This window comes from Chiloscyllium plagiosum, unplaced genomic scaffold (assembly GCF_037043375.1).
Source record: "Chiloscyllium plagiosum isolate Xiang-an unplaced genomic scaffold, Cpla_swu_hap1 HiC_scaffold_15, whole genome shotgun sequence".
Lineage (NCBI taxonomy): Eukaryota > Metazoa > Chordata > Chondrichthyes > Orectolobiformes > Hemiscylliidae > Chiloscyllium > Chiloscyllium plagiosum.
In genome coordinates, this window is record NW_028270153.1 from 35,595,807 (window position 1) to 35,612,363 (window position 16,557).

The 16,557-nt window shown below is 37.9% G+C and overlaps 1 protein-coding gene and 1 long non-coding RNA gene across 6 annotated transcripts in view; one reads left to right on the forward strand and one right to left on the reverse strand.

The window, feature by feature from the left end:
* The window catches only part of LOC122560128 (zinc finger protein 512B), a 106,753-nt gene that overhangs the window by 53,174 nt on the left and 37,022 nt on the right, over window positions 1–16,557 (reverse strand). For all 4 annotated transcript variants that reach the window (XM_043710403.2, XM_087994883.1, XM_043710402.2 and 1 more), the window contains exon 3: window positions 4,357–4,436. In XM_043710403.2, the coding sequence (XP_043566338.1) occupies window positions 4,357–4,436 (80 nt within the window). The remainder of the gene's footprint in view (window positions 1–4,356; window positions 4,437–16,557) is intronic.
* Window positions 1–16,557, forward strand: part of LOC122560130 (uncharacterized) — a 42,694-nt gene that overhangs the window by 20,424 nt on the left and 5,713 nt on the right. Inside the window, exons 3-4 of one of the 2 annotated variants that reach the window (XR_015759576.1) lie at window positions 1,556–1,673; window positions 7,473–8,848. The exons of the other annotated variant lie outside the window; for it this stretch is intronic. This is a non-coding gene — a long non-coding RNA (uncharacterized LOC122560130). Of the gene's footprint in view, window positions 1–1,555; window positions 1,674–7,472; window positions 8,849–16,557 lie in introns of those variants that run through there. 2 annotated transcript variants of the gene reach the window in all.

Consider the following 16,557-nt stretch of genomic DNA (forward strand, 5'->3'; position numbering starts at 1 on the left):
TTTTATGGACAGGTGAAAGATGGTGCGGCAATTCCCTTTTACTCTTGGTTCACCACAGATAGATGTTCCTTAAAGACAAAATGTTTTAATGCCTTGATTGCTGTGTTTCTTAAGAACAGACTAAAGACAGGCCTTCATGTATGCTTAATAAATAGAAGAAATGTTTATTTCTTAATGCCCAAATGTAATTCCTACATTACCTGCTCACACATGCACACAGCCTGGCATACATACAATAAAAGGTGATTACAAATGAGGGAGTGCACTAGATCTTTGAAAGGATCTAGTATTCACTGTTATACCTGAATATATTTTAGATGGAAGTTTCAAATATTGCAGGCCTGCATTTTGTCTTCATTGGAGAAATGGATGTTAGACATTTATTGGGATGAAGAATTTGCAGTGGCTTACTACCCTCAGCATCACCTCAAGTCAAGGTGCATTTGAGGTCCTGTCAGAAAATCCAGTGTGGTTTTTCAAATTAGTTAAAAAGTTAGCCCCAGTTCTCTGCCTATTTGTGTGGTCCTTCCTTTGCTCCTTCTGAGTTTCTTTTTCTCCCAGACTAACTGACCAAGGTTGTTTCCAAAATGTGTGTTACTAAATGTATCTTCGCCCTGATTTCTGTCTTGTGACCACAGCATCAATATTTTCATTATCCACATAAATGGTCTCTGGCAGCTTGAGCATTGAGACACAATAGGATTTGAATTTCAATCATTTGCCTCTCGTAGTGACTGGATTTGTTTCTTCTCATCAACATTCTGTGAAATTCCCTTCTGCCAGCCAAGAAGCATACAGTGTCAGTTTCCCTTCATTCTGCATGCATTTCGACAACAGCAGTTACTAAATCATAGAAAAAGATTTGTTACATGTAATGTCTTAAACAGAGAACTGGGGCTAACTTTTTAACTAATTTGAAAAACCACACAGGATCTTCTGACAGGACCTCAAATGCACCTTGACTTGAGGTGATGCTGAGGGTAGTAAACCACTGCAAATTCTTCATCCCAATAAATGTCTAACCTCCATTTCTCCAATGAAGACAAAATGCAGGCCTGCAATATTTGAAACGTCCATCTAGAATATATTCAGGTATAACAGTAAATGCTAGATCCTTTCAAACACTTAGTAAGCACTCCCTCATTTGTAATCACCTTTTATTGTATGTATCCCAGGCTGTGTGCATGTGTGAGCAGGTAATGTAGGAATTTAATGTCTTCTTAATGTAATGTCCCATAAGGTAATTTGCATTTTATCCTGTCCAACAATCAAGCTAATTTCTAGCCTAATGGAGTTTCATGTGTATTAGCAGATGAGAAGGGAAGTCGTGTGATGTTTCAACTCCATAATGTCTCAAATAAGTTGCCCATTCTCCATTTTGTTTGTGAAAGTAAAGTGTCCATTTTTTCTCAGTCCTTAGGTATAAGTTGCAACACCAGATTTGAGTGTTGTCACAATCTCATCAGCAATGTGCATGGGGAATATACACCTGCTACTGTTTGTAACTGTTGCTGTACGGAGGTCTGTTATAATGTCATGTTTGTCTATCATCCAGAATCATCACACATCTGCTGTATCTCACCTACAACTGCTCTGATGACTGATATTGATGGGCCAAAGTGCCTTTTCCTGTGCTGCAGACCTGTATGACAGCTACATCCAACTACACCTAGGTTTGTCCCACTTTCTACTGGCCTTCATTTTACCTCCTTGGCATCAATCTTGGCTTTTTAAAATGTGCAGTTTAATTTCCAAACAAGCTAGCATATTGGTTCTCGTGCACCATAAGACATTCACTTCTGTGGAAAATCAGCACACAAACTCCAGATCCATTGCTGGTAATTTGGCATCATATTAATCAATCATATATTAAGTGTATTTATTTGGAGCTTGATAGTGGGCATTAACTGGGAATTCACTTGTGCCCTGAAAAATGCACATACACTAGATCAACTTTAGTATTCTTATGTAAGGAAGGATATGAATGAATTGGAGGCAGCTGAGAGAAGTTTAACTGGATTGATAGCTGAAGTAAGTGGGTTAGTTATGAGGAAAGTCACAACAAAGTGGGCTTGTTTCAATTGGAGTTTAGAAGAATGAGGGGTAGTTCAACTGAAGTGTATATGATCTGAATGATCTTGACAATGGATATTTCCTCTTTTGGATGAAACAATAGACAATAGGTACAGGAGTAGGCAATTCGGCCCTTTGAGCCTACACCACCATTGATCATCCACAATCAGTATCCTGTTCCTGCCTTATCCCCATAATCCTGGATTCCACTATCTTTAAGAGCTCTCTCCATCTCTTTCTTGAAAGTATCCAGAGACTTGGCCTCGCTGCCTTCTGGAGCAGAGCATTCCATATATTCACCACTCTCTGGGTTAAGAAGTTTCTCCTTAACTCTGTTCTAAATGGCCTACCCCTTATTTTTAAATTGTGTCCTCTGGTTCTGGACTCACCCATCAGTGGAAATATGCTTCCTGCCTCTAGAGTGTCCAACCCTTTAATACTCTTATATATCTCGATCAGATCCCCTCTCAGCCTTCTAAACTCAAGTGTATACAAGACCAGTCGCTCCAATCTTTCAACATATGATTGGACCGCCATTCTGGGAATTGACCTAGTGAACCTGCGCAATACTCCCTCAATAGCCAGAATGCCCTTCCTCAAATTTGGAGATCAAAACTGCACACAATACTCCAGGTGCGGTCTCACCAGGGCCCTGTACAGCTACAGAAGGACCTCTTTGCTCCTATATTTCTCTTGTTATGAAGGCCAGCATGCCATCAGCGTTCTTCACTGCCTGCAGTACCTGCAAGCTTGCTTTCATTGACTAATGTACAAAAACACCTAGAGCTAGGGGCACTATTAAAAACAGAGGCCTCCTTTTTAGAACAGAAATGAGAAGTTCAACTTTGTCTTTTCCTCAGAACGTGATGGTGACAGGATACTTAAATATTTTAAGGCATAGGCAGAGAATCTTGTCATGCAACAAAATCAACGGCCATGAAGGGAGGGTGGGAATGTGGAAGCTGAAATACAAATACATCAGCCATGAGCTAATTGAATGGAAGACCAGCTTTGAGAGGCCGAATGGCCTACTTCAACTCACCATTTGTATGTTCATAGTAGGGGTAATTGGTGCTACGAGTTGGTTGCTTGTAATCTGTAATTGTCTACATAATGCTTGTTAGAGTGTGACAGGGTTGCCTTTAGTTATATCTTTTGCCATCTAGCTTGCTATAATGTAACAATTTGCAAAATATTATACATTGTAATTCATTTTCACTCTTTTTGTTTGAGTTTAGTCTCTTGAGAATTCTCAGGGTCCAGACTAACAAGTTAAATAAGTAGTTGGAGAATTTCTAAACTCAGTCACATCAGTTTTGGATCCAAGCCTATAAACATATGCATTACTTATATATATATACAAATCACATCCTCAGAAATGAAAACCACATTGCTTAATAATATTCTATTAATCTCCTTGAAAATGAAAAGCATATACTGAAGTTAAATGCATTTGATATGGAATTTCCATCATTGGCTTGTGTAAAATTCCATTAATCGCGTGCCTATACTCACATTATCCAGCAGACCACTTATCTGATAATGTTGTTCTCCTTTCCTTATATACTATATCATGATTTTGTTACTTTAATTTAGTAATGTTCATTCTTCTCTTGTCCAGGTAATTGTTCTGTTGTTTTTTAATAGAACATTTTGGGAATTCTTCATTGAAGTGGGTATTAAAGGTTCCATTATTATATGAACATTTTGTGAACTTAACAGTCAATTTATTTTGCTTCAATTTGAGCATTATCTTTATTGAGCGATATTTCCTTATAGGTATAAGTTGTTAACATTGTATTACATCATTGCATGACAACATAAAGTTATCAAATGCTGCATTATCCAGAATAACAAGCTGAAAAAAAAGGGATCAACTTTGAAAAACCATTTCAAGTTACAAAGTGAACAAAATCTTTTGAAATTATCATTTTCCTTTGATTTATCTGAGTTATTTCTGTCTGGCCAACCCCTGATTTACTGACAGGTCTTGCTGATGATCTGCTGCTGATGTCCTTGATCCACGGGATTAGCTCACTCGCTGCTGGCCTATCAAGTGTCTGAGTGGCTCAAGACATAGTGGATCATCCCAAAGAGAGGCAATGTGGGGTTATGGCAGCCCATATTCCACCTGAAGTAACGCTTTTATCATTGTCATGATAATTATCATTAATAATATAGTTTCATGTATCTGTATTAATATCTACAAAAAAGTTAGCATGACAATTTCAAATAGCAAAATATTATACGTATAAGTTTACAAGTGTAGCTCAAACTACCTACTGGGATTTCCTGAAGTGCATGGTCCTCTGATTTGTGTCTTCCTTTTTGTCTGTTTTCTACTTTATCACTTTCAGCACGTCCTAGACAATCGAAAAACAATGTTCATACAGTTATTTTCATTAACCTCAAACATTGCACAACAAATATTTATTGGCATCCCAGGAGACATTTGCTGACAGACTCAGTCTGCTGATTCAGTGAATGAGTCACTGACCCTTTCAGATTGTTGGACCATAAGACTGTTATTCACTTCTTGGCTTAAATAAATGGAAGTATGACAAGATGGTTTTTAATGTCCTAAAATATGCATTAATTAGATAGTACAAAGATAGCAGTTTGTTTGATCATTAAAGAACTGCATACCACATTGACAGAGTAAGTAAGCATTTAAAAATGTTTGTATAATTGTTGTTTATGACCAGGATCTGAAATTTCCCATAACACCAAATAATCATTCAATTGATTAATGCACTTCCCACACACATGCACGTGTTCCCAGCTTTGATCCTGGCCCATGTTGTGTTCACTGATCTCAGTCAAGATGGGCAGTTGTATGAATGGTACAAGTGACACTGCTGCAGCATTTTGTGAGTAAAGAGAAAATAACCTCAGCTATGTATGAGTGTTGTCCAGTGACACATTTGGTAAAATGCATAAGTATTTATACTGGATGGAACCAAGGTCGGCCTTTGTGATGTAACTGCCCGTTACCACTAAGCCCCTTGAATGTTCGGGGATGAACACAGGTTTTTTTTTAGACCAACAAAATATTCTATATGAGGAAATGATTTTAACTGTCAAAACATTTATATTTGGGATGAACCAGTTGCAAGTGAAAATGATTGGCAACTCAACTGAAATTTTTGAGATATACTGGTAGTAAACATGGATACCAGCGCGAGAGATATGTCACAAAGCTAGTCCATTTTGTTTCTAAACGCTGTTCCTTGGCTCAAGGATACGCTGTCCTTGATGTTTTTCAGAGGGGTAATAAACCGGGCTGGGCTCTGATCAGTCTGGCTTGGTACAGAGATAAAAGGATTTTGAGAGGCCTTTTGTTCATATATAAACAGATGAGACTTCAGGCCAAAGTGGTCATGTCTTAGAAGTGACCTGTTTAAAGAAAGGGGAGTGGTCAGCTCTCTAGCTGAGCTGAGCAGTTTTAGTTCAGTCTTGAACTGGTTGGAAGTTCAACGGGGAGCTGTGTAGAAACTCTCTCTTTTTCTGTCCTTCAACGTCAACCTGTAAGCATGTGTTCCATTTATACTGTTTTTTAAAGGGAGTTTGTTTATTGGGACTGTTATGTATATTTGCACAGCATAATTAGGTCTAGTTGGATAGGCTGAGTTCTGTAGGGGTTCTTTATTCTGTTCTTTGTGTTTCATTGGGTGATTTTGTGAATAAATTTTTGTCTGTTTTAAAACCTAGTAATCAAACAGGCTAACTTAATCTGGGTAATTTTTCACTGTACACTTACCGAAACAAATTACAAAGTTATGGTCTGAGCTGCCTGCTTAAGAATGTTTTGAGTAGTCTGGCTTAGTCCATAACAGATATAACAATCAAATTCAAATAGTTGGCATCACGATACAAAGAACATACAATCTTATTCTACATACTAAGAAATGTTAAATGTCTCGTTGGTAGAGGGAGGTCACATGTAACCAATCATGTAATGTTGGTGGAATCCCACTGAAGTTATTGAGTCACATACATTATGGCTGCAGCTTTGGATAGATACAATAGATACACATAAACATAATTGAAACTGAATTTCAGCATCTTTGCTAATACTAATACAACTCCCCTCTATGAATTTGATCTATAATTCATTTCAAACCTTTCTCTTAATGTCATCAGCACTTGAGTTAATCTATACCTCGGAAGGTTGTTTAATTTTTCAGAAACAAAATTGACATTAATGTAATTCTTCTTTCACTAAAGCTTATCTTTCGAGGCAAGGGAATGTTAATATCAAATAAATCAACAGTACTCCATATTTGACATCCTGGGATGGGTATCAATTTGGACCTGGTTGAACACTATACCTTGTACACCCCTCACCAATTATCTTTCTACTGACTGATCCATAACTTGTTTGCCACTCGTGCCTGAAGTGAAAACTAACCCCTTCTGTTATTTCCTAAAAAGACATGTAACAGATTTGAACTCATACCCTCCGTCCCAATAAAATGCATTTAAACTAAACCTTAAACAATTCTTTACTTTTATTTGATGTAAAAAATTGCAGAGCTAAAACAAGGCAATCATATCATAACTTCACGCTGGAATTTGAATCAATGTCCAAAATCTAAATTGAGATTTCTCAGTGTAGTTTTCAACTTTATACACGGTTCATCCAATGTCTGTCTCATTTATTATACGTCATATATAATAAGGCTAGTTATAATAAGGTCATTAAAATTCAGTATAATACATGTCTAATAAATTGGATGTTGCCTAAATTGAGCAGACCAATGTTTCAGCCATTTTCCACCCTTCTGATCTAATTATTTGAATCGACCAGTATGGGAATTTATTTATGATATACCTTGGGGGTGAGGGGGGGTGAGAGCAGGTATTACTTGAACTCTGGCCTACCACTTTGCCACAACTCATGTAACACAATGATGTAAATTGAGAAGTAATGCTCAATCCTATTAATATAAGATGATCATAAAAGGTTCTAACATTAAGGAAACTATTAAAAGAGCAGGAAAATGCTTAATAATGACAATAAATAATTATTTATTTAGAAATAAAGAATTAAAGGCTTGTGACAGATGCATTTTCAGTGAACATTTGAAGCCACAGTTATTCATAAACAAACTTTTGCGAGAATATCTATCTAGTGAAAAATGTGAAAACAGGGCAATGGGACTCTGAAGGTCATGAGGAGAAAGTCAAATGTGTAATGATGTTTGTAATTAAGTGTGACAATTAAAAATGCTAAACATGCTCAGATTAAGCAACTGGAGACAATGACATATAAAATTGTACATTTTATATTACTGGTTGCCGGGAGTGAATTCCCCTCGAGACAAGTATTTAAGAATATGATTAAATTACCGTTAAGTTCATTTTATGCATAGTTATAATTAATCTGTTCTGACCAGTCACAGGTAACATACTTATCTCAACACCAAAGAAGAAAATTCTCAATGGGCAACTTCTATCTGTGTAAACAGTGGGAATATTGCTGACAACAAGGATTAGACACAAACTACAATCCTTTCTCTTCAATGACCATGATTTCTACTTGAATACTGGGTTCAATGTTATATACTGCATGGTGTCAACACTGTATCAATTGCACTTGATTGGAAAAACAACAGTCAAATTTTTGTAGTACGATACTGGATTGTTGTTAATAACATTTCCTACATTCTGACTAAAACCAACATTTTCACTACAATGTCAAGAATAACACTTACTATTTGATTTTACTTATTTTCTTTAGAATTCTACATATACACCTATATATACATAAAATGTAATCCTTTATTAAATAGTTACATCTTAAAGTTATATAGTAAAACAATTAGTAATAATCACAACTGCATGACACATTACTGAAAAGAGACCAAAAGATGTATTTTACAAGAAATCGGCGAAGTGTCAATTTTGTTGTATTTCATGGAGGGTTTCTCTCTGTGAGCACTATCAGGTTTTCTCATGCTATTCTCTGCAGCTCACCTCAGTAGAGATGCAGCATGCCTCTATGACATCCCACTTGCACTGGCCTCTGCTTAAATACTCATGTGGATATCCCTGGAATTTCAATGCCATATTTGTAATGGAGTTGTGCACATTGTGCAGCTGCCAATCTGGAGCTGCCCCCTGCAAATTGCCGAGAGATGACTGACAGAGTAAAAGAGCTCCATGCTTTGCCTATTGGTAACTTGGAGATCCTGATGGACAGGGTGGTATAGAGGAGGCTCTCCTCTTTCCTCAGAGCTGGCAAAGACCATGGTACCAGACTCTGGTACCCTGGTTTGAGATTGCAACCTGAATTTGTGCCATTACCACCACTTGGAAGAATGGCCAGTAAGGCTGTGCTCCACAAGGGTACGAGCTCCCATCTTGTTTCTGCCACCTCACAGTCACTCTAACTTTGCTACTGCATCCACCTCCCACCAAGAGGCATGGTGTACCATTGTCACCACTGCATATAGCATCTTCCCTCACTCACTCTGATTTTATGGTCCAAAGTTTAAAATAAGTTGCTCCTGAACTTGTGCAGGCTCTGAGGTCTTGGCAGGTAATTGTAACTTTAGAATCTAGAGGAATCAACATCAGCCACAAAACATTGTTTATCCCTCACAGTCTTTAATGCAATTGATTTATACTGTTGCATGATGTGGTTGAGTGAATGTGGCAGTAGGCCATTGCATAAGGTGCATATACACCACCTTGCGATCATAAATGTCTTTCACTTGTATTTTGTGGGCATCTATTAAAATCCTATTACACTTTGAAAGGCCACACATGACATGGAAGTGGAGCTCCCTCTCTCACTGAAACATTCCAGGTTTGTTTAGCCATTTTCATTTCCATTGCTCACTTGTGAATTTGATGAGGATGGATGGAACAGAGTGAAGTGCATACTCAGCCACTCAGTGTAGGTGACCCCCAAATCTTCATATTCCCTTCTTTGTTACCTTCCCTGTCAATTTCATCAGTTTTGTTCTTTCCCTATTCCTGCAAACCAATATATTTAACTGTTCACATCATCACTTTACCCCTGGCAGATCGCATTATTATTTCCAAAACAGTAATGCACTACCTCCCTTTAAAGTCAGGTTGCTGACTGTTGATGACATTGGCCCCTGATGGGCTCCCATTAACTTTCAGTGAATGGACCTCCTCAAGACTGACCTCCCCAACCAACTTCAACAGACAGCCCCAATTAATTAATGTACAGGCCCCTGACTGGTTTCTACAGCTGCCTGACTGACCAACCTCAATTCCCTGGACTCGTTGCACTGGACCTGCAGGACTGACCATTGCTCATTCTCCAGCATTTAGAGTTATGGACCCCCTGAACCTGACTACCCCAAGTGTCTAACTGACCATGTTCAAGTCTCTGGAGTGACTTGGAAGTGTATGGTAAAATAGGGAAAATTCAGCATGGTTTCATCAAGGGGTGGTCATGCCTGACAAAACTGCTAGAATTCTTTAAGGATGTAATGAGCAAGTTAGACCAAGGGAGAGCAAATGGCTATTATCTACCTGGACTTCAAGAAGGCCTTTGACAAGGTGCCACACAGGAGGTTGCAAAGTAAGATTAAGGGCTCATGGTGTTAGAGGCAAGGTGCTAGCATGGATAGAAGAGTGGCTGCCTGGCAGAAAGCAGAGAGTGGGGATAAAAGGGTCTTTCTCAGGATGACAGCCTGGCAAGTTGCCTCAGTGTTGGGACCACAACTTTTCACTTTATACATTAATGATGTAGGTGAAGGAACTGAGGGCATTCTGGCTAAGTATGCAGACAATACAAAGATAGTTAGAGGGACAAGTAGTATTGAGGAGGCAGGGAGGTTGCAGGATTTGGACAGGTTAGGAGTGTGGGCAAAGAAGTGGCAAATGGAATACAATGTGAGAAAGTGTGAGGTCATGCACTTTAGTAAGAAGAATAGAAGCAGGGACTATTTGCTAAATGGGGAGAAAACTCAGAAGACTGAAGTGCAAAGAGACTTGGGAGTTCTAGTCCAGGATTCCCTCAAGATAAACTTGCAGATTGAGTCAATAGTTCAGAATGCAAATACAATGATAGCATTTTTTTTAGAGGACTTGAATATAGAAGCAGGGATGTACTTCTGAGGCTCTATAAGGCTCTGGTGAGACCACATTTGGAGTACTATGCGCAGTTTTGGGGAAGGATATACTGGCCCTGGAGCTTATTCAGAGGAGATTCATAAGAATGGTCCCAGGAATGAAAAGCTTAACATATGAGGAGTGTTTGAGGACTCTGGGTCTATATTCGATTGAGTTTAAAAGGATGAGGAAGGATCTAATTGAAACTTACATAATAATGAATGGCCTGGGCTGGGTGGATGTTGGGAAGATGTTTCCATTGGTAGGAGAGACTAGGACCTGAGGACACAGCCTGAGAGTAAAGGGAAGACCTTTTAGAAGTGAGATAAGGGGTAACTTCTTCAGCCAGCAAGTGGTAAATCTATGGAATTCATTGCCACAGAAGGATGTGGAGGCCAGGTCTTTTAGTGTATTTAAGACGGAGAGAGATAGGTTCTTGATAGTCAAGGGGATCAAGGGTCACAGGGAGAAAGTGGGAAAATGGGGTTGAGAAACTTAACCATGATGGGCTAATTTCTGCACCTATGTCTTATGGTCTTGTGCCAATAGTGTGGTGCTGGTAAAGCACAGCAAGTCAGGGCAGCATCCAAGGAGTGGGAGAATTGATGTTTTGGGCATAAGCACTCCATCATAAGCCGTTCTTATGGTCTTTTGGTCCAAAATAGATGATGCCCTCGACTTATTGGGACGGTACCCTTGACTGAAGGCTGTCTTCCTTGGCCTAAGGACTAGTCTACTTAAACTCAGAGACATGGCTATTTGGTTGAAGCAAATGCACTATGTTTGCTGGCACATGTTGCAGGTGTGACGTTGATGTAGCATGGTAATGTTCAGTGAAATGCCCACCAAAAGTTTGATGACTGCTGACAACTACAACAAGCTGCCAGTTTTGTGTCTGTACTAAAAGACAAGGCAAGCCAGAAGTGTTGTTCGTCTTTAAGCTCTGGTTGAGGTGGTAAAGCGCAATAGTGGAAGGCAAAGAAGATTTGTTCTGAGAATCCAAAATAGGCACGAAGTGAGTGAGCACTAGAACAGCCCCAAGGTGCATCCTGGTGCAATATAGGCAATAACTGTTCTTGAAGGCTGAGATTTTGGGGACAGGTATCCAATATGGAGGCCTGCAAGATCAAGTGGTGACCTGGGGTCACCAGTTACCTGCTCTGACCTTGATGTTGAAAATTGCTGCTGTCCAGTTTCTCTGTGGCATATTGGAGAATCGGAAAATGCATATCAATGAGGTAAGAGTAAGTACTATTGGAACGGTCCTCAACATTCAGGTTTTCAAAACATAGATACTCATTTCTTTGTTAATTTGGAGTGCCTCTAATTTCAAGAGGAAAACAGTAAGATTAGACATCATAGATTTCTTATCATTGTTGAAAAGAAGTGCAATCTTCATCTGCAAAGGTCTTTGTTCCAGACATCTTGCTGACCTGTTGCTAAAAATACGCCTATGCTCAGTGTTATAATGTTAACAGTTCTCATATGTTAACAGTTCTCAAGAACTGTTACTAATGAGCAATAAATGGACCTAGTCAGCAATGCCCACATCCAATGAATGAATGGAAAACAATGAAAGAAAAGAACTCCTTCAATATACAATGCAATCCCAGCAACATTCCTTATATTTTGTCATTTTTCATTATTTTTGACTAATGGATCAAGAATAATTTGAGGATCTTAGAATAAAATATGTTAAATACTTATACATTAAAATAAATATCTAAACTTATAAAACATGCAAGATTTTGATGCTTGTCAACTAGATCAAGAGGAACAGACTGGAGAAATGGTACTTAATACATACTATTTCGTCAAAAGTGGGAGTCATCAGGACTTTCAATTTGTTGAAATAGTTTCACTCAGGTAAGAACATAAAGGGTTCAGTGCTTAAGAGCCCATAACTGGAACAGGTTCAATTGACAGCTTGACTGGCAAATTCCTTGGCACTGTGTGCAGGGTCAGAGCGCAAATGTTTGGCTCCCTGCTTAGTTGGGACATATGTCATTTTGAATAAACTAAAGCTTGTTAAAAAAGCTCAGCCTGCTAACAAGCAGAATGCGATGTGCTTTATTAATTTCTATATTTTGACACATTATTATTTTTCATACACATTTGTAATAAAATGGGTATCCTTGTTTACAGTTGGCCTTACCTCAATGATTTGCCTTCAGGGATAGACTGAAGGGGACAACTGCATGATTAGAATATTCAGTTCATTAGAAAGGTTAGTGCAGTTTATTTGACTGTGGATTGCACAGTTGTATGAATAAATGTGAAGCAATAAAAGTACACTCCTAATTGTAGGGAATAAGAGATTCACTTAGAGATATCGAGGAAGTTGAATATGACAAAATCTAAATCAGACCTGAAACTTGCAGTACATGTATGCAATAACCACAGTTGCTGACTCTTGAAGTTAGAGGATTTGTGGCACTGTCATGTTCTGTACCTTTGAAGAAGGTGTTATGATCCCAGTGATGGAACCACTGGACAAGTCAGATCACAGAATGGCATCTGGCATGAATAATCACATGTTGTTTCTTTAGTTAGTGAACAGAGTGGCTAGCCACTGAGACATATTCACATGACTGCACATTTTCTTTAAAAACAGAACAGAAGTTTATTACACAAAAGAGAAAAAAAACAAGCTATCCTAATCTATATGACAGTTCAAATCATCTCAAAATACAAAACAAAGTTTCAGCCTATTTCCTGACACTACCCTTTACAGAGACTCAAACCTCGAGAAATTATGACCACTATCCAACTCCTTAGAGTTCTACTTAACTGATTTCTGACAGTTTATTTGCAATGGACTGTGAAGGAAGTTTAATGAGACCTTTCCAAATCTGCTGATATAAACATTTCCACAAATCTGAGAATCTAAGTTTTATCTGTTCTAATAGCCTGCTGATTTTGAACTAAATTCCTCTGATTTAACAGTTTCACAAACTAACCCTTCTGCTGCAGTAACATGTTCTCTGAACTATCCTGAATCGCTCTACTAGAAGAAAAACTAAACTTAATTCTAAACACAATACTGGTGTCTCTGAGATGAACTGAAAAGCTTGCTTCTTAACTGAATTCAAAAGATTTCTCATTCTAGATATTTCTTAATTGAAAACAAACCTCATGGCCTTATGTGTTTACTCTACGTGTTGTAAAGCCAACAGTATTTCCATTAACACAACAGGAGTTTGCAGTCATCTACTCTCTGAACTATACTGGATTCTGTTTCAGAATGACTTTCTGATCTTGTTTACAAAAGTAGCCAATGCCCATATGTCACTATTTTGAAATCCAAACACAGAAATACTGTATATGTTATTTACATATCTGAGGATCTAAATTTTGAATTTAGGCAACAAGTATACATAGATTTTTATTTACCACAAAATGGTTTCTCGATTAAAACAAATACTATAAAATGGCCTGTGAACCTGTACCGCTGATTTGCAGAATTAAGCTGAAATTCAAAGATAAGAGGACAATGGAGTTTTCATAAAACGAATACTGACACATTAATTGACCATTCGAACCTTGAACTGATACGTGTCATGACAATTTACATAATTGGATATCTTTTCCAAAGAATACCATTGGATTAGCCTGTCTTCAATCATGTCACCATATTACAGTTGATTGGACTTTTCTTGTAATTAAGAACTCTTTCCTAGAAAATACCATTGGATTAACTTGCTGTATATCATGTCACCTTACTATATGTGATTGGTCTTTCTTGTAATTAAGGCTGTACTATTTCTTAAAAAAAACATAAATAATGTGTAATTTTCAAATGTAATTGTGCAACTTCACCACAGAACACAGAAGCCTTAATCTCTGTGTTGCTGGATAGAATTGCGTCAAGATACTTTAATTCAATAAACTAATGACCCTTGCTTTTTGAATAGTCCGTATTCGTTGATTCTTTTGACCGATCTTGAACCAAGAGGCCTCTCTTGAGGGGTCTTAGATCTTCATATCTATAAATTCTTCAAGGCAAATGGAATAAAACAATTCCATGTTTTGTATATTTATATCTGTGCAAAGACTAAAACATTGAGAGTTTGAACTAAGATTGATACTGTATTGCCAAGTAAGTCTTCTTAATATTGTATTGATCAAATTTTCATAGTTTTTGTATTGGGTGGTGAAATTCTTTCTTACCACTAATGAGAAAAGCTTATGAAAGAGATGAAATAAATACAAGAAATTAAAATATTCATTAAAATGTAACTGAATATTATAATTGTGGTGATTTTAATGACAAAAATATTTATATCTTTTTTTAACAAACCATTATTTATATGGTGCCATTTTAATGTACCCATTCCTTCTTTACAAGCTGCTGCTCTACAAGCCATTTGCCTCACCAAACTACCATTAATTAAGGGCATAATCACACATCATCTAAAATCTTTTGGGTTTCAAATAAGCCTGACCAAATAAAGGCTGCAAGGAGAAAGGTAGCCACACTGGAGCAAGGCAGAGTGAAAGTGAATGCGCCAATGATACAATGTATTAGAAATTACAACAGACCTGTCTGATTAAAATCAATTTGTTAGCAGATGTTTAGCATGGAGAACGAACAAAAGCAACTGTGCTTCATTTGTAAATGTTTCACCACTGACCTTTCCAACAGAAAGCTGTGGGATCAACATTTTAAAAAATTAAACCAACAGTTAAAACAAAACAGAAACTGCAAGTGTGTGCCTAAATCAGAGTACTGTAAATTATCCTGTTTGTGCTCAGACAAGTTCAGACAAAGCCACAATGAAAAAGCATGGTGATATTCTGAATGCAACACAAAATGTCACAAAAAAATACCACGAGTTCACAAGTCCAAAAAACATCAAGTGTGAAAAAAAATGAGAAAGAAAATGTGACCAAAGACGGGGAACAAATCTATTTATGCTGAAATAAACAGTGAAATAAGCAGAAATATAGTCCATATTTTCTGATAGCCAGGTAATCATTTCTGCAGTAGAGATGGGAGTTGTGAATGAAAACCTTGCAGAATCTCTGATTTTGCAGATTCCAAGCAGATTGCCTGGGGAATTGAAGATGCCCCTGGGTATTTCCCCTACACTTAGAACCCTATAAAAGTATCCATTTAAATCAGACAATTCAGAGGGTTTCCTGTCACTCAGGAAAACTTAGACTATTAAAAAGCTATCTAACTCCTGAATAACTATTAAACTGACATCCCAACTTCCCACACACGTGCCCAATTAAACTTCCCCCTTACACCCCCAAAGCCCGACCCATCACTTTCCCCTCACAAGGAACAGGAACCCTTAACCACCAAACCCGGTTCCTACCTCTCGACACTGGACCTAAGATCCATTGCTGGACCTGAAATCTTCCCCCAAGACCTGACATCTCCTGGTCTCTTCCCCTCCTTAAAGGCATCTACTGTGTTAGTTTTCGGATTATTAAAGCAATTTAGCAGTCAGAGGGAAGTAAACATAACATATATTGGTCTGCATGGAAAAGACCAAATCCAAATCTGATTTTAACAGTGGAGATTATAGTAAGAATGATGTTAGGTCATCCAAGGAAAAATAAACTGTACTGGGGTTGTTACAAAGAAAATTAATTATTATATAGAGAAAAAAAGTGATACTATGGGTACAAGATTATTAATGTTTTTAAATGAAAGAATTAATGAAATATTTATTTACATTCCAAAGACAGATACAAAAGCGTCACAGCTATTGGGATTAATCTGCACTAAAACAAAAAGAGAACAGAAGAAGCAATGTCAAATGCATAACAACGGGGCTATGATAATTGGGGTACAAGATCGATCCTCTGACAAAAATGATACACTGGTAAAATTTGTGTCAACCTTTCAGATTGCAATGCTTTACCTTTCCCTAAACAGCCAGCTGTATTTAAAAATTCAATGATAATAGGAAACATGGCGATCAATAAAATGGTGAATGTCGTTACCATGATGATGAACTCTGAAACAAAAACAAACTCTCAGCATGCAAGAGAATTTGTCAGCTGTAAATTCTCCAAGCAAGATGTTGATTTGGCACACAAAATTTATGCGAAGATGCAAAAATTTAATGCATCAAATGAGTAGCTGGAATAAGAACTTATAAGTTTAAAGAATTTAAAGTAACTTGAAAAACAAAGTGGGTGGCACGGTGGCACAGTGGTTAGCACTGCTGCCTCACAGCGCCAGAGACCTGGGTTCAATTCCCGTCTCAGGCGACTGACTGTGTGGAGTTTGCACGTTCTCCCCGTGTCTGCGTGGGTTTCCTCCGGGTGCTCCGGTTTCCTCCCACAGTCCAAAGATGTGCAGGTTAGGTGAATTGGCCATGCTAAATTGCCCGTAGTCTTAGGTAAGGGGTAAATGTAGGGGTATGGGTG